Source organism: Lytechinus pictus, chromosome 9 (assembly GCF_037042905.1).
Source record: "Lytechinus pictus isolate F3 Inbred chromosome 9, Lp3.0, whole genome shotgun sequence".
NCBI lineage: Eukaryota > Metazoa > Echinodermata > Echinoidea > Temnopleuroida > Toxopneustidae > Lytechinus > Lytechinus pictus.
In genome coordinates this window covers 10,507,657-10,531,669 of record NC_087253.1, presented here as the reverse complement: position 1 = coordinate 10,531,669, position 24,013 = coordinate 10,507,657, and the positions used below count along the sequence as shown (strand labels likewise).

At 37.2% G+C, this 24,013-nt stretch overlaps 1 protein-coding gene across 5 annotated transcripts in view; it reads left to right on the top strand.

Annotated features, from left to right (window-relative positions):
- The window catches only part of LOC129267774 (solute carrier organic anion transporter family member 2A1-like), a 37,825-nt gene extending 15,016 nt beyond the window's left edge, over window positions 1-22,809 (top strand). For 4 of the 5 annotated variants that reach the window (XM_064104648.1, XM_064104649.1, XM_064104647.1 and 1 more), the window contains 10 exons: window positions 2,029-2,531; window positions 3,133-3,374; window positions 6,166-6,318; window positions 10,975-11,175; window positions 11,801-11,965; window positions 15,699-15,900; window positions 16,538-16,682; window positions 17,397-17,563; window positions 18,625-18,689; window positions 19,478-22,809. In XM_064104648.1, coding sequence (XP_063960718.1) covers window positions 2,065-2,531; window positions 3,133-3,374; window positions 6,166-6,318; window positions 10,975-11,175; window positions 11,801-11,965; window positions 15,699-15,900; window positions 16,538-16,682; window positions 17,397-17,563; window positions 18,625-18,689; window positions 19,478-19,725 — 2,055 coding nt within the window. In that variant the 5' untranslated portion in view covers window positions 2,029-2,064 and the 3' untranslated portion in view covers window positions 19,726-22,809. Of the gene's footprint in view, window positions 1-1,155; window positions 1,286-2,028; window positions 2,532-3,132; window positions 3,375-6,165; window positions 6,319-10,974; window positions 11,176-11,800; window positions 11,966-15,698; window positions 15,901-16,537; window positions 16,683-17,396; window positions 17,564-18,624; window positions 18,690-19,477 lie in introns of those variants that run through there. The other variant, XM_064104646.1, reaches the window with a different exon arrangement.
- The last annotated feature ends 1,204 nt before the right edge of the window (window positions 22,810-24,013 follow it).

The window sequence follows — 24,013 nt, the reverse complement described above, 5'->3', positions numbered from 1 at the left end:
GCTGGTTTGGAACAAAAAATGACAAGCCCCCCCCCCCCCGCAAAAAAAAAGGGTTTTCACTCCAAAATGAAGGGGATTTTCTTTAGAAAAAATAGCAGGCATCCCCCTTGCAAAGGCAATGTATATAGGCCTATCCTGTTATACGATGATAACTTGTGCATGATGACATTTTGTGTATGTAATTGTGTGTACTGTTTGATAAGAGGAAAGATACACACTGATTTTTGTCGATAGCAAATAACGTAATTCAAATGAAAAAAAAAACAATTTGTTATCCACATGTGAAATGGTACTGAATGACACACTTTGATACTTGGTAGTTTACGATGGATTACAGGTTTGGTGTGTTTCTTGTTGGATATGTTATACAAAAGTTGCCCCCCCCCCCCCTTTGAAAGGTGGGATGAAGGGGAGGGGGTAAAAGAAAACTCTCGAACATCAGGAGAGGGAGAACGGATGGAAGAATCATTTTCATCATAATCATATCGTATACATTTATACGTTACATTTAGTGTTTGCTTGTACATACGATGTTTTGGGTGTTAAAATGTGTGGGTGTGGGCGCAAGGTGCGAGCATGCGTGTGTGGGGGTGTATGTATAAGTTCATACAAAAGGGTAATTGTAATCCAGTGTTATTTGCAACCTATTTAAAATGTCATTGGTTCGATGTCTGTGTATTGCCTTTATTGTGAGGCTTTGAGGAAACATTTAATTTCCGGGAATATTGCCCTATTACTTCTCAAAGTCCGTATTGGACATTTCATACATAATTCCCGTGAAATTGTCTAATTGTCACGGAATTTATTTGACGAATATATAAAACAATTACAATAACGACCTAATATTCTTTCACAGACATTTATCACTTGTTATATCAATGCTTATAGTTGTTGGAAAAAGAAGGTTTTTTATAACCTGAATATTTTGGAATCTCTGCATTTCAAGATTTCCTTCAGTCTGTATGTTCATCAGTTAGGCAGCCTCCAACAGTACTTTATCTTAAGGACTACAATTATGTAGTCCAGTGGACGAAGGCTGGCAATTACATAAAATGTATGCGTACAATAAAAAGGGGTGATTAGATATTAGGGTTGTTATTTAGTCCGAAGGCCTCATGTTACGCAATAAAAGGTTTATGAATTAGGCGATTACTCATTCACAAACGGAATGGAAAGATGAGAGAGCATGCCAAGAGATTCAAATGCTTCAGTAGAGAAAAAGAAGAGTATTTACCCATTATTTGGTAAAAGGGGCCAAAAATGGGACATGAGACGTGTTTGTTGGGTAAGGTTTTGTCCCATATAACGTAAAACGTATGTTTTATCAGTAAATTCCAACGCAACATTGTATAAAATTTACACAGTATTTGGTATCATTTTACTTAACAAACATGCACGTGCCGTTTTTGCCCAATATGAGGTAAACATATTTTGTGTGTTGCTTCTCGATCGTTCTTGCTTCCTCTCTTATGTTTATACTTTTTATGTTTATACCCATCCTAGGCATGAAATGACGTGAGAGATAAGATGAGATTGAGATGAGTCTGGCGACTCTTCTCAAACAAGCACGCTTTAATGTTCACTCGCAAATTTATATAATCCACTGATATAATGGGGGTCTCGAGGGCCTTTGACCCGCCCCCCGCCCCCCCCCCAAAAAAAAAAAAAATTAAAAAGGTCACAATTTTTGCTCTCTCGTTCTCACCTTTTTACAATTTTTGTCCCATAGGTCATGTACGACCCCTCTTTTTTCATTACGCTTGATTGAATATATCCTATACACGGCGAGGAAATTATTCCGTCAATGAATTATGATTACCTTTCATTTTCTATTTAGGATCAATATCTTCTGTCAGCAAAACAGGTGATTTTTTTTCAGAAGAGTGCCATGAAAGTCAGGGAGTTGGAGTGCGGTAGGGTTCCGACATCCGCATGCGTAGTAGGTGTTTTCACGTTACCTGTGTATGGCAGGCTAATGATTGCTGCAGAATGTCTCATACCTGATTCTCTCTTATTTCTGTCTTCCAGGAAAAAGTTGAAATCTGACAAGAAAAGAACAAGAGAATGGCCCCCGAGAACGAAGAAAACGGGGTATCCGTCCCTATTGAGGAGACAAACAATGGAGGAAAGAAAACAGATGACGGCAGCCAGCTCGTCATCAACGGAACCGGTGACGACGGCGATCACGCATACTCTTGCTGCTCGTGGAAACCCGGTTTCCTCCAGTTCCTGGCTTCCGGTCGCTTCTTCTGCGTCCTGCTGTGCATGGTGGTCGCGTCGGATGCGTTTAATTCTGGGACATTCGGTAGCGCAGTGACGTCACTGGAGACGCGTTACAAGCTGCCATCATCTCAGCTTGGTTTTATCAACAGCATGTACGAGTTAGCGTCACTGGTCCTGGTCCTGTTTGTGGTCTACTATGGTGGGAAACCAACGAGTAACAGGCCGCTGTGGATTGGCCTCGGGAGTGTGCTAATGGGCATTGGAGCTGTGGTGGCGCTCTTACCACAGTTCTTATTCGGCGCTTATGTGTAAGTGTTAAATTATCCGACAGGGTAGGCCTATATAAGTGGTGGCGCCATTATTTTGTTACAGTTTATAAGGTAACCAAACAAGAAATGCTTGAACTAGGCATTATAGATGGAGACCTGGGCTCCGTAACACAAAGGATTGCGATTAATTGCAAATATGAAAGAACCGCACTAATTGGTTCCCAGTCAGTATTTTAAACAGAGTGCGCATGTAACGATGATCTTGATTGGTCATTGGTATTTAGCGATTGAGTGCAAACCTTTGTGTTACGGAGCCCAGGGGTGTTACGTAAGCTGTTAGTAAAGCTCGCGCGACTTTACACACGAATGGAACAAGTTCTTGGGTGCTAGGTCAGTCATTGGAATATATCATTTAGCGCAAGAAACGATCACCAGTCGTGGGTAAAATCATTCGCCACTTACAATTAGCTTGATGATAAACCCATCCTAGTTAATCGTTTTTCTATCATACTCACGCATGGGCTCTTTTAGACAGCTTGGAACCAATATCCATGATAGTGACCAGGCAATGACGTCACACCCATCTACGAGCATTTCCAACTTTTTAAAACTTGATTTCCTTTGGTCAATTTGTGTACAGACCTCTTAGTGATGGCTCGCAAGGCAACTCAAGCACCGCTACATGCTCGGCGGGCTCTGGTAATATCACTGACCATTGCACCAAGAATGAAGGGGACACAGAAAACAGTGAAACCCATGCTGCTTTTGTCTTCATCATTTGCGGGCAGATCATCGTCGGTCTAGGTTGGACGCCGGTGATGGCGCTAGGCATGTCTTACATAGATGACAACGTGAAAACCTCAACGTCCGCAATGCACATTGGTAAGCCCCTTGTTCCTAGAAACATTTTTAGATATGAGAGAAATCATCACAATAATGCATTTTAGGTATGTAAGAAGTGAAGAACTTAATAAACATTTGTAAAGTAAAGTGAATTTGGAGAAACAGGGCATCTAAAAAAAACATAGAGGGGCAAATACTCCCAACAAGCAAGCAAAATAAAAAAATATATAATTCAAAGGTTATTATCATTTAGCACTTTCCTGTCAAAATTTTCGGACAAGCAAGAGATGAGGCATCATTTTTGTTGGTGAGTGTTCCTGCGAACAGATTTATCCACACGTATTGAGCGCTCGCGATCATTCAAATGCCTCTATCAGTTTTAGATAGTTACTCTTCTAAGTAAAGGCTTGATAAAGCTGACTAGTTCATTTAAAGAAGTATACATTCACTGGTTATAATGTCATGATGCCGGAAAACAGGAACAAGAATGGATGCATGATAATATTTTACTTTAACTGAGTCTTATTGAATGCATGATACTAAAAATTGATACTCACCTTATCGTAGATGATTTAATCCATCAATCAAGCCAGTTCGTAGTTCCTTTCTGCGCATGATCAAAAGATTCTTCGCATGATCAGAGGAAGGTCATTTGTACTAAAGTGACATGGTGGTTTAAAATCTAATGAGATAAGCACCAACTTTGATGTCTTGATTATTCATATATTCTTTTGAATTGTGGTTTTCATTTACGTCCACAAAAAACAACAATGCGTCCACGAACGACTGGTATTTGACAGTTTGCCAAGTACATTGTGCAACATGCAACGATATGCATTCAAAGTAGGAATGCAACAAATACCTTCATAAAGTGTTCGTTGGTGTGCTATTCTAGTCACCTGGTCTATTCAATTTCTTCATCCTGCTATGTAAGGCAAGCTTACGTAATATCTTGCTTTGAAATCTGCCTATCATAATGAAATAAATGAAAGGTCATTTGAACAAAATTGTCCATGAAGTAACTACGAACTGTATCGACCGCACAGAAACCTGTTAGCGTAACATTTCACTAACACTGCGCTAACAAAGGGCTCTGTTACAACCGGTAATCCCGCCGCGATGGCTATAATGCATTATTTACATCTGAGATCAACGCTCGACATCACAATCTGTATAGTATTATCCATTAACAAATCAGCTCTTAACAATATAGAATTAGCGCACAGAAGGCAGAGAAAGCTGTTGTTAGGGGATTAGAGTAAGGGAAAATCTATAATTTGTGCGTAGTCTTGGTAGTGATCTAGATTTAACTTAGATTTAGTTATGATTATTTGCACAGCCTACAAGTTTAAAATCTTGTCTAGGAAAGGGTAAAGGAATGTAATTCATTATCATAGGCCTACAAAATTGAATTATTATTACATTTTAAACATGAAATGGCAGCAGGTAGTATTACTAATTTAATTTTGAAAATATCAAATAAGCTTAAAAAAGATCAAAAAATTGCCTATCATGATATTACGATGGAGATTCTGTACAAAAAAAATGCAATCCCACTTTTCATCAGTTTCTTTTGTTTGAAAATGCTCTTCACAGACTTCACTCATCATGCTCATGATATAGTATTTGCCAATGATGGTTATCATGCGATAAATTTCATCAGCTATTTTTCTTTCTAATGTAGGGTCTATTCATAAAAATGTCTGCAAGCACCTAAATAAACATAAATGATATATCCCGGAAGAAAAAATATTTGAAAAGGATCATATATCTTGGCACTAATCAACATCCCCCGCTATATACTTATCCAGGCTGAAGAAAATAATACGGTTCGAATAGTAAATTGAGACAAACAAAACACTGACAAATTGATAAAAATTGGAAATGAGTAGAAAAAAATATGGTTTCTTAAAATTTTGCATTAGGCCCTATTTCGGTGAAATTTATATTCATGTCTCCAGGAATATGCAATGAGGATCTGTTGTATCATACAAAATTAGGTTTAAATAAATTTTGTCCACCGTGACAGAATATTGCTTCAAAGATCATAATTTTGTTACTCGGGCGACATACATACATTTGAGAAAATTACGATTTCATTTCAAATTTTCAACAAAATCAGAAAAAGGGGAAAGAGCTAGAGGATATGGCACTATCGTTCCATTATTCATGGCCACATGCTGCTCAGTAATATCAGTTGCAAAATACAGTGTTAAATTTTTAATATTCAAGAATTTTGTTATTTTTTTCAGATTTTGATTAATTTCTCTGCAATTTGCTCATCTTATCTTACTCAATTTATTCATAATGTTTGTTGGGCCCAGAATACCCCTTTAATTCGGTCGAGGTATATTATAAATTACTTGGTATAAGAAAGGGAGACAAGTCTTAAAGAGAGAAATTATTCACTAACATCATCACTATTGGTGCCCTTGGCACTGTTAGTGATTTGTATTAACATTAGCGCCACTGTTAGCTTCTGCTAAGCCTTTTATTGTTAGATTATTTGGAATTCGACTAAGCTTCTGTGAGTTTATTGATACCGGTAGGCCTACTTTTAGTGCGCTGTTAGTGAAAACAATGCGTCTAGCGGTGGTTGCCCGTCAAAGGTGTGACTGGCCCTAATGTTACCGTTCTGGTACGCTAACAACGCTCCTGTGCGCTCGCCACTGGTCTATTGATTGAAATGATAAGTATACGTCTTATCAATTTTTTCTTCAAATTTTATAAGGCAAAAATTCGTATATGATGTGCCAAAATATGATATGCTTTTTTCAAATTTTTATTTGTGAGTTGTAAAATTAGTATGACTGCAATTTTCTTGAAACAGGATATGTTCAGAGTATGTTCGGTTTCGGCCGGATCGCCGGTTTCCTCATTGGCGGAGTGACGGTTCGCAAATGGGTTGATTACTACCGTGACGATCCGGATAATTATGGAGTCGGACCCAAAGATCCACAGTGGGTAGGAGCTTGGTGGCTCGGTAAGTATAGTTAGGTTTCACCTATCATTTTCAGCTATTTTAAGTCTTTCTTAAAATTTTCTCAACTTTGATTTCCTTCTCCTTTCTTATTTTTTTATAAACAAAATCTATATTGATCAATATCTGTTTCTTTCTTCTTCATCATTTTGACCTAAACATTTTACATCGTCTGAAAAGAAAATTCATCTCGATATCTTACTTTTTATTCGTCAGTTTTGTTATCACCATCATTAATAATTTTGTTATCATTACTGCTGGTCGACGTTTGATTTCAACGTTAGTCGATTATCGCCAGCATAATATCGCCGATAACACGATGTATCGCCGAGTTTGAAATGTATTATATATATATATATATATACGTTCATTATGAGCTGCAATTCCGTTGGGAGCAAGAAACTGGAAATAAAAGTAAAACCTTCATTGGTGCTTGTCCGTGAAATGTACACGGGTATTTGGGTACCAACTTACGAAGTTCGAGTTGGGTTAAAACAATACAGCCCAGCATTATGGGTCAATAATACTAACGATTAGATGTTTTTATAAATCTATATTTTGGTGATATCGTGTTACTGCGATCTATCAGCATAATCATAAAATAATCATCGAATATTCAATATTTGTTATATTGCCTAATATACTAGTTATTGGAATGAAATTAGTGTAGTAGTAGAATAATTAAAAGTATTCGAGTTTATAAATCATTATAGTATTGTCATCTACCTGCTCCTACTTATCCTAAATTCTTCTTTTTAAACAATTTCCTGTTTTCACCAAGTTTTACTTTTATTTTTGTCATATGTTTATGTTTTATCCGTAAATGGATGCACCCGCCGGGCTGAAGATACTAATAATATAAATAGAATAAAATTCACAAAGCAAAATGCAGAAAATTTCATAATAATCGGATAACAAATAACAAAGCTATCGAAATTTAAAGGTTTGGATTATTCCGATGAAACAGTTCTAGGCATGCCTTCATAAATATTCATTAGGTGGGCTGATGCTATCACTTCTCCACTTTCCTTTATGTAGATATTGAATGATAGGGTGTGTAATATAAACATTCTTCATGTTCTTTGGACCGCCAGATTTATATTTTCCCGAGGGGTTATTTTCCCGAAGCTAGCAGCGCTGAGGGAAAATATGATCACGAGGGAAAATATAAATCCATTAGGCGGTCCAAAGAATGTATTTTTACACACCCCATCAGTCAATATCTGTTATATTAGATAGCCTTGAATGATGAAGATAGGTCTAACGTTAAATCTAAACTTAAAGTTAGGTCTACGGTGCGTGCAGTAGATCAATTGTGTATGAAATTCACAGTGAATGATGGAACTGGTATAAGAAATGTTAGTCTAACGCATTGAATGCCCATTTTCTAATCAATATCAAGTTTGTTTAGGCCTAACTTGTTAGATCTAATTTAGAGTCCAGTCCAGCTAGGTCCAGGACCCAGGCAGATCGAGAATGCATGTTGAGCCATGATCAGGTGCAGATTCTGATCTAATTTAGGATGAGAAAAACATGGTTAAGTTAGATCTAGATCTATGTCAGACTACTGTTGGTGGTAGCAGCCCTGATCTCTCTGTTTTCGAAGCTGGTCCAGGACCAATTCTAACTAATGTTTTGATAACACTAACTTACGTTGTCGTTAGCAAGATTTAATGTTGGATTTCTCTAACTTTTAGACTCTAGCCTAGATATATACCTAACACGTTAAAAAGTTAGACTTAACTTAGTCTTAGATCTTGGCCTAGGCCTAAATTTAGATGTACTTACCCTATTTTATCGTCCAAGAGCTGATCTTATTCCTCAGTCATCACCACAAATCTTTGACGATAGACCAAATCCAAAACTAAAGTTTTAAAAGTAAGCTATATAAGCTTCTGTCTTTATCTGCTAACATAACTGTTAGTTCATTGGCTCCACTCACCAATACATATCCAGTAATTGTTAAATAAATGCTCGGAATTTCAGAAATGACGGTTATTCCTGTCTACACAAATAACTGAAGAAGGCCTAATGTTAGATCTAACTCGTAGTAGGCTCCTCTTCGTCGTCGGAGTCACTTAAATTCCGCGGTCCGGTACGTTCGAAGAGTGTTGATCGATTGCAAACAATCGCTACATTGGTCCAACATATGTTATTTCCGTGTAATTGGTAACATCTAATCCCCAAGAGGGCACCATACACGTAGAAAAATATATTCATGGACCGGCTGGTCAATATATTCATCGAAGGTGGACCGGCTGGGAAAATACATTGATTTCGATCATATCACGTGACACGCTATGGATCAATCGCGCTTGGCTATCTGCTTGGCTATCTAATATCATATGTTATTACATGAAATCAAAATTGGTTTCATTTTTTCATAAATGTGTAAACGATGTGTCTCCATTATGAAAGAAATAACTAATGCACTTAACCAGTTGTCATTCCAATTGTTTTAGCTCTTGGTAGAAAATAATTGAATAAACCTAATTTTATGTAGTAAAATACAAAAGAACATGTGGGGATATGACATCATCAGCCCTCCTAATAATAGTGCAAATCTTTATAATTCATAAACTTCGTTATTTTGTTAGCCGATTTTGATCAAATTTTCAGCATTTTTCTCTGTGAATGTTACTGTATTTATTGAGATATAAATATCTTCAGCCTGGAGCATCCCTTTAAAGGAAACCAAAATACAAGGAGAAAATCTATCCTATCAGAAAGAGTAAAATGAGAGGAGTAATCTAAAACTTGTTTTATCAAAATCGATTATAGAATAAGTGAGTTATGTAAGTTTGAAAACTTTTGTATTTTCTATGGGGATTCTCAAATTGGCAAACGTACTTCAAAATGGCTGATTTTTTTGACAACTCTTCATTTGTTTAGTATACAAATTTTCAGATTTTCCTCATCATCTTTCAAATTGCATCTTGCCTCCTTCTGAGCACATCAATATGTCATGGGAAAATATAATTCACACCACAAATGTCAAGGTCAGGAGGAGATAATGTGAAATATGTAAAATAAAGGGGAAAATCTGAAAATTTGTGTACAAAACAAATGAAGAGTTGTCCACAAAATCAGCCATTTTGAAGCATGTTTTCCAGTTTAAGGATCCCCATAGAAAGTACAAGAATTTGTAAGCGTCCATAACTTGTTTTAAATTGTTCCTCTCATTTTACTCTTTCTCTTCTTGGGTTTTGGTTTCCTTTAACAGTCAAACATGAGATTTGCTTCGAACACAATTCTGACAAGAAAGCTATGATTGTTATATGCCACCATTCTCCTTGTTAATCGGGTTTATACCGTCCAAAGATGAGGGCATTTTGTCAAGAAAAAAATATCACCCCTCCCCCCCCCCCCCCAAAAAAAAAACGAGGTGTACATTTTGGTCCAAAGATATTTAGACAAGCAAACAGAACAAGTTTTTCTAGGACATGAAGGTCCTTTTGGTTGCATTTTTCCATTTTTACACAGTCACCTTCCAGAATACCTGGGGTGCTGCCTTTGGAAAATAATAATAAATGCAGCACCCCCGTAACCCAGGGTCATTAGGTCTTCATTCCCAAGACATGGTGATTTATGTCCGGAAAATTTTGACAAGCAAAATAATTAAAAAATAGATATAGTCTGCTTGACATCTAAGGCATACAAGAATCACATTTGGTATAAGTGCTTTAGAAATGGATTTTGAAATTTCTCTTTTGTCAAACAAATGGGCAATGACGAATTAATTTTTTTGTAAGAGCTACAGTCCGTTTTCTTAAAAAAAATCCATCATTTTATTTTTTTATGGCATTCTACTATTTTCAACAGTAAATTTTTTTTAATATCTATATATGTAAGGGTATATGTGTATATTTATGTGTATGTGAGGGTGTGTGTTTTCGACCTATAGAAATGGTCACTTATCAACCAAGATTCCAATAGATTCCAATTGGTTGATTTTGACCATTTTTGTCATTCTGACACATACCACCAATCCTTTTTTGTGATTGTAGGCCAATATTTCGATCTTCTTTTTCCTTTTTTCTAAGATTCCTAGATATTTACTTGTCATCACTTGGCAACTCATTGTTCTTTCTGTTGTTTTGATTTATATGGGTTTTAAGGTCAAGTGACCGGATGCACTCTTTGACTTTGTACTCTGCCTTGTTTCCTTGCAAGGCCGAATTAAATCTAACCACTAAAGCCCCTTTCACAATTGGTGGTGCGACTGCTTACAACCGTTGCGATTGTGTGGAACATATATTGTGACCAAATAATCGTAAACGGTCGCACTAGCAATTTTGAAAGCCCCTTAAGACACGGTTCGTTCGTTTGTTTTTTGTCCTTTACATAAGCATATCCCTTTCCCTGGGTATTTGTTCTCTAACCCATTGTTTGTTGTTTTTTGTATTTTTTATCCCTTCTTCTTTCTCGTATTTATATTCAGTAGATTCTTCTTCCTTTGCTTGTTCTTGTTCTTCGTCTCCTTTTTTTGTATTATGTCAACACTCATTCAATATGTTAAATGGAAGAAATTGTATTTTCATTTGAGCTTATTTGAACTTGCCTTTTAATCTATTTTCGTCAGTTTCCGCATCGCTTGTTAGGTTGCAACATTTTAGAATGAATTTATTTTTCGAAGTCATCTTTCCTTTCCTTTACCAGGTTTGATCATTGCCTCTGTCTCCTACGTCATATCTGGTATTCCCATGATCGGTTTTCCCCGAAGTTTGCCGAAGAATTACGACGAGGCACACGATGACTTCATGGGTCACTCCAAACGAGGGAAGTCAACCGGAAGTGAAAGCGCTCAGAATGCCGCCAAGCCAAGGTCAAGGAAAAAGGCTGCTTTCAAAAGCATCAAGGGTAATGCTTACTCATCATTTAGAAGAAAACCCCACAAAAATATTTCCAAAAAAGTCCATCCACACTTTTCTTTCAGTAAAGGGATAAATAAGCATGTCACGTCACGCTCGAAAGCTTTTCAATATTTCACCAAGACCTGGTATACATATTTCGATGTGCAGGTTGTGGGCCTGAAAAGTAAAAAAGCGACCACGTCAATCTAAAATTCAGTGTACAATAAAAACGCGTAAATGAAATATCATTCACACTTCAGTATGAATGTATTAATGCTTAATGCCAGGATTTTGATAGTTAGGATTATCCCCCTCAAGAAAAAAAAATGGATAAAGCTGATTTTGTTGAAAGTGACTGCACGACGCTCCTTCTTTTATCCTTCTTTTTTTTCTTATTCTTATGTACAATCATTATACTACACAAATCCATTTTTTTTTTTTTTAACAAGACGTTGAAAATGTGAGCCTTTATCTTTAATATATTACGTAAAAGCTTAGACCGGGATGTTTTATTTAGACCATATACATGTCAACATATTACTTTAATATTGCGTAAATGCTAGGTTAGATTGAGGTAGGATGCTTTCGATGTGTTTTTCCCGATGATAACACCTTTTCTTTTTTTCTCGCAGATATGCCTGGGAAGTTCTTGGAAGTTTGTAAGAACCCTCTGTACTTGATCATCAACATGGCTTTCGTGACCGAGTTCGCTGCCATGATTGGACTCAATATATTCTTTCCAAAATACCTAGAAACAGAGTTTGGACTGACGTCATCATATGCAAATATTATTACAGGTAAAGTATAGTCTAAGTTGTCCTGGGTTTCGTTAAAATAAGTTTTGAAGCATGGCGTAAGTTTTGGTAAAGCCTCATTTCATTTTTGTTTTCTGATAAAAGATTAACGTTTGTTTTGCTTATACGTTTTCATTTAGTGTATTACATGGATACAATTGTAAGCAGTAAGAGAGTAGAATTTAGATTTAGATTTATTATTTTTGTTCAACAAAGTACACAAAATATAATTAAAATTAAAGTACATATTCAAAATAATACCGACAGTTCAATGACATTTCATAAAATATTGATGACAAGTTATATGAACGGAGGGAATTGCCAAGAAAAGCAGAGCTTGTATAAGAGGCAAGTCCCTAAACTTAGTTTCAATACTGAATAACAAAAATATATTGCCAATTGTTGGCTTATATTGTAAAGCACCGTAAGTCATGTTGCATGGAAAGGCGAAAAGCGCCATATAACACTTTATAATTATGTATGTATATAATTATGATCGAATTGGGGTCAATGTAATTCCTCTCCATAAAGATAAAACTGACGCTTTCATTCATTCTAACAATTAAAACATCATTGAAAGGACCCATATATTCGGTAGTATGCAAATTGTACGCTTTAGCGATTGATTCTGAAAATCCTTGCTCGGACATTCCCCAGGGAAAGGAGAGAGTACATTCGTTCTGTGTGAGCATACCAGAATTCAGCGTCTGACTAATCATAGGGCTATGCATATATTTGTAGATTCCTAATTATAGAGGTAGTCTCGATTCATATCAAGCGCTTCAACATTGTCTGCTTATTACTATTTGAAAGAAAAAAATCATTGAACGTTTATCGTGTTACTCTGAAGAATGAAATAATGAAGTACGTGTGTGGTAATAAGTACTACAGGATTTACTACACTGCAAAAACGGTGTTAATTTAACTCCAGCCTTGTATCTATATCGGTCCACACCGGATAGGTGTCGAAACAACACCGGTTTGGCGTTATAGGCGAACACCAATTTGGCATTTAAGCAACACCAATTAGTGTTAAACCAATATCGGTTTGATTCTATAAACTGGTGTTGTTTCAACACCTCTCTGGTGTAGACCGATGTAGATACCGGGCTGGTGTTAAATCAACATCGGTGTTTTTGCAGTGTACATGAAGTAACTCAAGACAAAAGTTGTGTGCATGTACCGTACTACAAAACGTAAAACATGAGTAGACTTCGCCCTATGGTACTTCGTGTGGTAATAACTACAAAATGTGACCACATTTCATGTGACCTCAAATTATCACGCCCTGCGCATAGACGGAAGAAAGTCAAGTCTCGACCCATCAAGACCAACGACTTGAGTTCATTCGCAGTTGGTCTCACATCATCAAGTGTCATCACCAACCCCCCGTATGACCCAGAACAGCAAGCTAACTCATACAATCAAGAACTTCGAGCCGTTCTAGATTTACATTCTCCAAAGCTTGAGAAGAATGTTACTCTGCGTCCACATACCCCCTGGTATAATCAAAAACTTAGAAAGGCGAAACAAGAACGTATACGGTGCGAGAGAAGAACAAAGAAGTCAACGAGCTTGCAGATCCATCAGGAGATCTACCAGAAACGGTGTAAGCTCTACGATGAGTTACTTCATGAAACCAAGAGATTGTACTTTCAGAAGAGGATACAGGGCGCAGATCAGAAGCAGCTTTTCCGCATCTTGAATGACTTAACTTCCCCTACTGCTGGATTCTCTACCACAACACAGAAGTACATCTCAGCTTGCTCAAGACTTTTAGTGACTTCTTTTCAGCCAAGATTAGACGTCTCCGTGACAGCTTTGAACAGCAGGTGTACGAAGACTTGTCATCTGACATTTCTTCATCAACAGACCATCGCTTCGTGGAATTTGATGACGTCTTCCAGGATGAAGTTGTATCTATCATCAAGACCTCATCTTCAGCATCATGTGTCCTAGATCCCATACCTACCAACCTCCTGAAGCGATGTATATCTTCTCTTGCTCCTCTCATTACAAGGTTCGTCAACCTGAGTTTTCAGATGGGCTTATTTCCAACAGCCTTGAAACATGCCATCGTGTTTCCAAAGCTTAAGAAATCGGATCTACCAGTTAACGAACTCAAGAACTTTAGACCAATCTCAAACATCCCTTACCTGTCGAAGGTTATTGAAAGGGTTGCCATGGGGCAGTTTCTAGAATATCTTGAAGAAAATGCCTTACTTCCGCGTACACAGTCAGCCTACCGAAAGTACCACAGCGTCGAAATGGCTCTTCTTCGTGTACAAAATGATTGTTTAGACATGTTAGAGGCATTAGACACCCACAAAGAAATGATTCTAGTTCTCCTGGACTTTACAGCCGCGTTCAATACGATAGACCATCGGATATTACTGAAAAGACTTTCAGGGCAGTTTGGAGTTTCGGGGAACGCAATGAAATGGTTTGAATCTTACCTCACTGGAAGGAATCACGTGGTAAGAGTAGCCAATGATTCATCGGAACCAGTAGAGGACACATGCGGTGTGCCACAAGGTTTGGTGCTTGGACCACTTATTTATACACTGTACACTGCCCCTATCCAAGACATCATATCTGAGCATTGCATTCAATCGATGATCTATGCGGATGATACTCAGATCTATCTGACTTTCAACGGATCAGAGAGAGCATCTGCTATACTTCGTCTGAATAAGTGCATAGCTGACATCCGCGTCTAGGCAGCCATGAACAAGTTAGCTATTAATGATGGCAAGACGAAAGTTCTTCACCTCTCTTCCAAATTTATACCTAGAACTCCTCCTGTTGCGATAACAGTAGGTGAGACAGTCATTGAATCCGTGGCCGAAGCTAGAAACCTGGGAATTGTATTTGATGAGCATGCTACTAGGAAATCTCATGTTGCAGGAGTGTGTCGTTCTGCTATGTCATCCATCAGAAAGATAGGCCGAATTCGTGGAGTTTTGGACCGAAAGACAACTTTGACTCTTATTCACGCCTTCGTCACTTCTAAACTGGACACATGTAATGCACTCCTACCAAATCTTTCTGCCAACGACCCCCAGAAGCTTCAAAGAATTCAAAACATAGCAGCTAGAATCACAGAGAGAGCTACTGGTCTGACTTCTAACTCATCCCTCCTTCGTAACCTCCACTAGCTTCCAATAGACAAGCGGATTCGCTTTAAGATCCTCCTCATCACTTACAAGTCTCTTTCTGGTTCAAGCCCTTCATATCTTTCTGAACTCATCAACACCTACACTCCTTCCCGTGCTCTCAGGTCACAGAATAAGCATCTCCTTCAGGTTCCTCGTTTTAAGATACAGTACTACAGCCATAGCTCCTTCACCTTCAATGCTGCAACCCTCTGGAACTCTCTCCCGCTTGTCATCCGGACTGCACCCACCATCCAAACCTTCAAGACTGCATTTAAAACGTACCTGTTTAACAATTGATTAATTGTATTTTTTTTTCTTTTTTCAATGCCCATATTGTATAATTTGAGATATTCAATTCATGTATATGTGAAGCGCATAAAGACCTTGTGTATTATGCGCTATAGAAATGTAATTTTATTATTGTTATTATTAAAATACCGCAGACAGTACCACAGGAAAGAACCACAGAAGAAAAATACCACAGGATATACAGCAGAAACCAATGTTAACTGAAACATTTCTCCCTTCCTTTTCTTTTTCTATGTTTGCCTATACTCTTTTCACAATTTCTTGGACAGGCGCTGTTCTGGTGCCGGCCGCTGCTCTTGGATCCATCGTTGGGGGCGTCATTGTCAAGAAATTCAAGACAAAAGCAGAGGGGTCTTGCAAGGTAGCCTTGGTTCTCAGCATAGTCGCTATGTTCCTGCTCCTAATCACATTCGGTGTCGGTTGTCGAACCATTCCAACGGCTGGTGTAACGACTAAGTATCCCGATCAAAGGTGAATGAATTGCTATAAACCCACCCTCTATATTCATTTTCCACCCCCCCCCCTCTTTTTTTAACAATGCTTTGTTTCAAACATAATTATTATTACAAGAAATTTTCTCACTGCCATGCATAATAAATGTATCGAATGGCCTGGGAAACCTTTATTTCAATTTCATTTTCTTTTTCAAGTCTAATTTCAAGTTTCTAATCAATTCCCATTTCGATTAACCTAAAACATCGCAATCTCATTTAAGTATATACTTATTATACTTGTTATTGTTTATTCTCCAGACTATATTGTTCATTTTCAGTGTTTTAACATAGTTTGTCTTTATTCTTTATATGTATAATATATTATGTATGTTCAACATTCCCAGGAAAAGAATGCAAATTTACAATATCTATTCATTTGTACAATAAGCATAATCATATTAATATTATGAACCTGATGAACACGCGACACACAGGCTTTATAGAAGTGAGACACACTCGTTTACAAGGACTGCGGTCGTATAACATGTATAAGGCGGTAAATATTCATTGATAACGTGACACATTGCCTTCATTTGGAACTAACATACGCCGATTTTCATTAATCTTTTCTCCTTTTATTCTATCTTTGATAACCATCTTTTTTTCGAACACAGCACTGGAAAGAGCTTGAGCCGAACTAGTACGTGTAATGTCCAGTGCGGATGCAATAATGATATATATTCCCCTGTGTGCGGAGAGGATGGCATCACCTATGTGTCAGCATGCCACGCTGGTTGCCTGCGAGAATATGACAATGGGGTAGGTAACTTCAAACTCAGTGACTTTTAGGTGAAGGTTTTGGGGGCTAAAACCAACTTTAGAATAAATCAACTCCCTCTTCCCGATACCTTTTTTTCTCCTCCTGAAGAGAGAGGTTGAAAACTTGCATTCTTAACGAGTATTTGTACCAAGCTAGAAATAATGAGGCACTAACATGACTAAACAAATCGTTTTTAAATAATAAATTTATATACCCTTTCTTGTAAATGGATTGCATTTCGAAGTGGTCCTATATGGTCACGCGGTTTCAAGGGTAACAAAAGTAGATTCTTACCAAGCTCTTACAAGGAACGGTACTAAAACGCAGAATGATACAACTTTGAAATAACAATTGTCGAAAAGAGTAACGCAAATTTTCCATATTGGTAATTTCAATGTTGTAAGGGTGATCGGTTGTGTTTTAGCTCTCCTAAGAACGTATTGAAACGCTATTGTGAAATTGAAAGGGTTCTCAGTCAAAAACATCATAATTTTGTTTTATCATTAGATAATAGTACGTACGTACAGTTGTTGTGGTTGTAAACATGTTCGCTTCATGATCTTCTGTAAATTGAATTGCTTTCGTGCTTTCTTTGAAAGAAAAAAATGTTAACCATTTTAGTTGACGCAGAGAGCTCTTAATCTGAAAGCGTTAATCTTAGATAATCGACGATCAATCGCTATCATATTTTATATTTCCTTTGTTTATTTCAGACGTTCAGCGATTGTTCATGTGTCAACGCTGAAGATGGAACCTATTCGGCAGTGGACGGTACCTGCGGGAATAGCTGCAAGAGTCTTATTCCATTCCTCATCATCTCTTTCTTGGTTGTCGTCATATCCGGTGCGGAAGAGATCCCACAAACCCTCATTGCAATGAGGTAAATAGAACCCCAAAAGAACACCTACGAACCCATAGGCGGCGGAAGCGGGGGGGGGGACGGGGGGACGTGTCCCCCCTAAATTTTAGGTGGGGGTGACGGTCCCCCCTAAATTTTTTGTTGATAACCTTTTTTTTTTTTTTTTTGCTTGTCAATATCTTTTTCCTGCGTCCCCCTAAAATTTTGTGGTTGATAACCTTTTTTTTTTTTTTTTTTTGCTTGTCAATATTTTTTTCCTGCGTCCCCCAAAAATTTTTGGTTGATAACCTTTTTTTTTTTTTTTTCTTGCTTGTCAAATTTTTTTTTGTGGTCCCCCCTAAAAGTTTTGGCTTCCGCCGCCAATGTACGAACCCAACTACGAATGTCTGATAAAGGACTTGATGATATAATATTCCCATTAAAAATATTAAGAAACTTATATCGGAAATATCTTATGCATCAGTGTTAAACTAATATCGGGTTGATTCGAATCTGGAATTGTTTCAACACTTAACTGGCGAGTGTTTAATAAAGCTGTTCGTAAGTTGAGAGCGACTTTAAGAACGACTGGTGATCCTTTCGTACGCGCCAAACTATCGACAATGAACATTTTGGTGCGTATCATTTACCACAAGACGGGATCACCAGTCGTTCTAAACGACGCTCTTAACCTAAGAACAGCTTTATGAAACACCCACCAGGGAACATTTACTGTTGAAACAATTCCAGATTCGAATCAACCCGATATTGGTTTAATTCTGATTATTGTTATTAAAATGCCTATCTGGTTTTAGCCTAAAGCCGAAGCGGTGGTGTTTCAACACATCTCTGGTGGTTTCGTATATAGATATAGGGCAGGTTTTAAATTAACACCAGTATTTTTTCAGTGTAAATAGCTTTAAAAAATATTGGACACTATATTTGTTTACATTGTCAATAATCAAGTCATTAAAAACATACAAATTGTACTATTTGTCGTTCCGAGTGGGTGATTTCTTTTTTAATTTAAGTTTGATTCTTTACCAAGATCATGAAGAAATGCAATTTTTTTCATGTGTTTCTCTTTTCTTTCAACATATCAGATGCGTGAACCCAGACTCTAAGGCCATCGCTCTCGGTGTCCGGGCCATCATGATGAGATTACTTGGTATGTATCTCCTTTTAAATCTTTGAGCATTCAACATTCGATATAGCAGACACTTTGATACCTCATAAGCCGTTTCCATAATGAAGGCGAAGTGGAGTTACTCCGGAGTAACTCCGGATTAAGTTGATACGCTTGTACTGCGGACCGACGCGTGGAATCTCCTCCCCCCCCCCCCCACTGAACTAGAATACGTATTTCTAGTTCAGTGCCCCCCCCCCCCCCCCCCATGCGGAAATGAATGAAGTTACGCGCGAGGAGGTGATACCGCGTTTCCGGTGCGGACTATCTCCGTTCGTTACCCTCTTCTCGAAAGTTGGCTTAGTACTCCGCTCTGAATCCGGATCGAAATAATCCTAGAATTTTCATACTGCCCTCCAAAGTGGAGTAACTTCTTCTGGACTCTGGAGTCACTCCACTTCAGCTGTCAGTATGAAAGTGGTAATAATGATACCTGGCACTAACTATTTTCATCTTCTTTCTTTTTAGAAGCAATTACACGATTTGTCATATTGAATCAATGTATGTATCGATGTACCTATTCAATTCAGGAGGCGACGTGGCCGAGTAGTCTGACTCGACATTGGAAAGTCCGGGTTCGATCCCCGGCCAAGGCAACCATGAACCTATGCGGCAACTTTTCCCGTGGGAAAGGAATAAAATAGACAGTGCTTTTTTTTTATCATACATTCAAATAGATGGAAATGCTATATACATTCATGGTATATGTGTGTACACCTGGGTTTCGTTTAATAGTCTCCTTCAAATATTTATTTTCATCCTCGTTGCAGGCGCCATTCCAGCCCCGCTTATCTACGGCGCTATGATCGACACCGCGTGCAGATTGTGGCAGACGGAGTGCGGTAAGCAAGGATCGTGTTACGTCTACGATCTAGCTGCGTTCCGTTACGCCTACCTCGGTGTCAACTTCATCTTCAAGGTTCTCACCGTGTTTTTCTACCTCATAGGGTGGTGGCTCATCAGGCGACAGCGCATGCGCAACCAACAGGCGGGAAAACTTACGAACGAGGAAGAGTAAAGGAAAGAATGGCGCGAAGAACTCAATACTATCTAGGTCTGGTTTCTTAAAGACTGATATCAATATCAAAATACTTTTCTTTTTTTTATTGTATATCACTATCATCCAATCAGGTTTCAGGATTTTGGTGGCTTTTAACAGTTATCTTGTTGCAAGATTTGTGAAATGAGAACATGATAAGAACGGCAGAGACCTCTCAGTATTTCCTTACTGCCATAAAATCATTGTTTTCCAGAGAATAATTTTCTTTTTACTAAAGTACTAATCTCGATCATTGCATTTCCCTTTCATTCCATCACAATCCATCTCACGATATTATGTAGCATATGTTTAGAACAATTTTCATGTACTGTTCAGTGGGCTTAATTTGCATTCAGAATTCGAAGAAAAGGAACGGTTCTTGGTATAATCACTTTCTGTTAGTGTATTTGATATAACATATTTTTGCAGTACTGCACATTCAATAAACAGGGCGATTGATTTTTCAAAATAAGACTGTTTTTATTATTTTAATGATTTAATCTTAATTGTGCATACAGTCGAACCACTCATCGATCTTAAATCTAATTATGATGGTCTGTTGTGTTCGATATAGATAAAGTAATGTTGTCATATATTAATTTCATAAATTCGTGCCACCTTCATTTTTTCTCTAAATCTCAATTATTAATAATTGTTTCATATATTCAGGATGTTACATAATATGGTTGAACGTAGAAATAAAATGTTAAAAGTCGACTAGACTCAGAACAAAAAAGAAAGAAAGAAAAAAGTAAGAAACTGATAAAGAAAAAAATACAGAAATATAAATAGATCGATAGATATAAAAAGGAAAGAAAAAAGTGAGAAAGAAAGAAAGAAAGAAAGAAAGGAAGAAAGAAAGAAAGAAAGAAAGAAGGAAAGAAAGAAAGAAAGATATAAAGAAAGAAGAAATATAGGGAGAAAGGAAGACTAGAGAAATTCTGACGGAAAATAAAATTACAAACTATTAAATTCAAACCTTAAATCTCTTTCGTCATGATCGTTAGATAGGCTACACAGCAAAAACTGTGGTGTTAACTGGTGTACATAGAGGACCACACCAGTTATTTTACACTGGTGTTAAATTGACAGTGTTAGTTTAGCACCTATAGGTGCTATTACAACACCTTCGGTTGTTACATTTACACTCTTTGGTATTTCGTTCAATCTCTAGGGTGTAATTTTAACACCTCAGGGTGTAGTCCTCTATTAACACCAACTGGTGTCAGTTTTAACATCACAGTTTTTTACAGTGTATTCTGACGCGGTAACATATAATGTTCCTGTATTCATAAACGGTACACATCATTGTGCAAATGGAATGGTAGAGTGTGGTGCGCATTTATCTCTTAACATCGAAAATTATATGAAATACACATTTAAAAATTTCATGTAAATGTATGACATCAGCGGTGTGTGAGGGGGAAAATAATTCATGTAATATATATCTGCAATGTTTACGTGTGTTTACATTACGCTATTTTATATTTTATGGGAAATTGAAAGGGAAATGTATATTGATCAATATAGTTTATATATTATAAAAAGGGTAAAGGTGCATTAAAATATTTGAATATCGTAGAATTACTCAAAAAAGTGCTGGAAATCATATGTTTCTATCTTAATACTGTCGAGTCTGTTCTAGAGTTAAACCGTATCAGGTGTTGTGTTCTTAGGGTACCCAAATTTCCATATATTGCTGAATATTAAATGTATTATGTAAGAATGAATTACTGTTTTAGACCTGAATCCCTCAAATATTCACCAATAAAAGCAGACACTAAGAGAATCATACTGGTCCAAAGACACAGAGGTTGTGTTTAATCAATGGTCTCAGATTGTTGCTTATGCATATTCCATGAATTATTAGGTGTAAGTATACCTAATGAAGCTTTAAAGCGCCATCTGCTGGCGAGATATTTTATCTTGCCACGTCGACTTATAAAAAAGAGAAATGTCATTGTGGCGAGATAGGTTGTCGTTATAGGCAGTTTGCCATGACGATTTTTTTTACAAGTCGAAGTGGTGATAATGCATCTCATATTGTCGACATATCTTTGTATAGAACTGGTAAAAGAACTAATGACTATATTAGTCCAGTCAAAATACGGGAAAATGGGTTTACCCAAATCAAATCGCAACAGAAACGATTTTTCAGCATTGAACTATATCATAGTATTTAGCCATAACGCATCCAAAGTGTTAGAAAATTGAATCTGTGAAACAATGTATAATTTGCATAAATTCAAATTGGCCGTCGTTTGGCATTGATTGACTAAATTTCCTGAACTGGGACTCATATAAACACATTTTCAACATATAAACCTACGATGTAAGGGTCAAAGAATTCACTCAATGACAGTATTTAGATCACACAATATATAAGGAATAGGAAAATCAAATTTATGGAACAATGTCTAATTTGAATAAATAAAAAGAAAATGGCCTCTGTTTAGCATTGTTTGACTGTATTTCCTGATCAGAGACGCATACTTTTAACATACTTTATAAACCTATGTTTTGAGGATCGGGGAATTCACTCATTGATGGCAATTCGATCACACAATATAAGGAATTACTGGTCGTAGATTCTCTGGTCCACTTCGAGAACCCGATCTATCGTTTTTTTTTATCTTTATCGGGGTGTTGTATTGGTATACATGAAGGACCACTCCCATCATTTTACCCCGATGGTAAATTTGTGGAGTTTTACAACAGCCTTGATTGTCATTTTTACACTCTTTGGTGCTATGTTTAATCTCGAGTGTGCTCAGGGTGTGGTCATCTAGGGACACCAAATATCAGGTTTTAAACCCAGCTTTTTATTTTATTATACATTATACAGTACATATTGTTGATATTCATGCGTTCTCTTTTGGACATGCAGTATGCTCCTTCCTTTCAAATGTATCTTTAACTTTATATCTTTTCTATAAGTATCTAAATGTTTCATATGGTGTATCGATATATTTTGAGGATGAAGGAAATAATATTTTAAAAAGATACTAAACTTGAAATCATATTATGTTCAAATCAAAATAAAGCATTATTTTATACATGTAAGTGTTTCCTCAGTGTTTATCGAGTTACCTTCGCGGAAAGAACGAATGTGAAGGAAAGAAGGAAGAGCAAGAGTGTCACTGATATATTGATGACTGTACTGGGGCCCGTTGCAGAAAGAGTTGCAATCAATTGCAACTCTAAAAATCATGCGCAACTTGATTTTCAACCAATCAACAGCGCGCATTTGGGACTTGCGATTGATTTTTTGACTTGCGTTTAAACGCAACTCTTTCTGCAACAGGCCCCTGGTACTTGTAAAAGAGTTGAGATTTGAATAGAGAGAGGTGTGTTGTTGAAAGAGAGAGAGAGAGGGGGGCAATTTGCATGTGGAGGATGTGCGCGAGTTTGTGTAAAACAATGTGGGTGCTTGTGTGTAACTGTGTATAGCATTATAATTATAATGAATTACCATGAAATCCTGATAATTTTAATGCTACATACACACATCCTCTCTCAATTGTCCTACATACACTCGCACACACCATAACTGGAATGCTATATACACACACCCTCTCTCACTGTTTTATACACACTCGCGCAACCCCACACATGCATATCCTCCCTCTCATTTCTCTCCAAAATCTGACAGTCTCTTCTTTTTATCTCTCTCCACCTCACCACTTCATCCATCCTCTCTCTTCCTGTTGATAGCCTCTTGTAAACATGACACTGCATTTTATAAAATATAATTTCAGGCCAGCTTTATACAGTCTGAAACTTGACCCAATACTCCCAAGGAGGAGGCTCTGAGACTCCTCGACATTTTTCGCGATAAATATCCCGCGTGCGAAATTTTGACCCAAACGGGATTTCATGTACAAAGTCAATACAAACTGCGTTTTTTAATGTAATTATTTTACTTCAATTGACAATAGTCATTCAATTTGATTCTATTTATGGTTGAAATAATATCGCCGTCGAATTCTGCCGAAAATCAAAAGAAATTGTAAAAAATACAAAGACACTGCACGTACGAAAATAAAAAGAATAATACATAGGAAATCGTTTTTTGTACGGAAAATTTTATAATTAAAAATTGCTTATAGAAACGCTACAGAGAATTATACCAACGATTATAGAGCTAAAACTATTATTCCATGAATGGATTAGCATTATCAATTCAATAAAATCTATGAATTTAGTTAAATTTACCCATGCGACCGTGAAGATTGCGCCAATCTCTACTACCATGCAGTACTTTGCC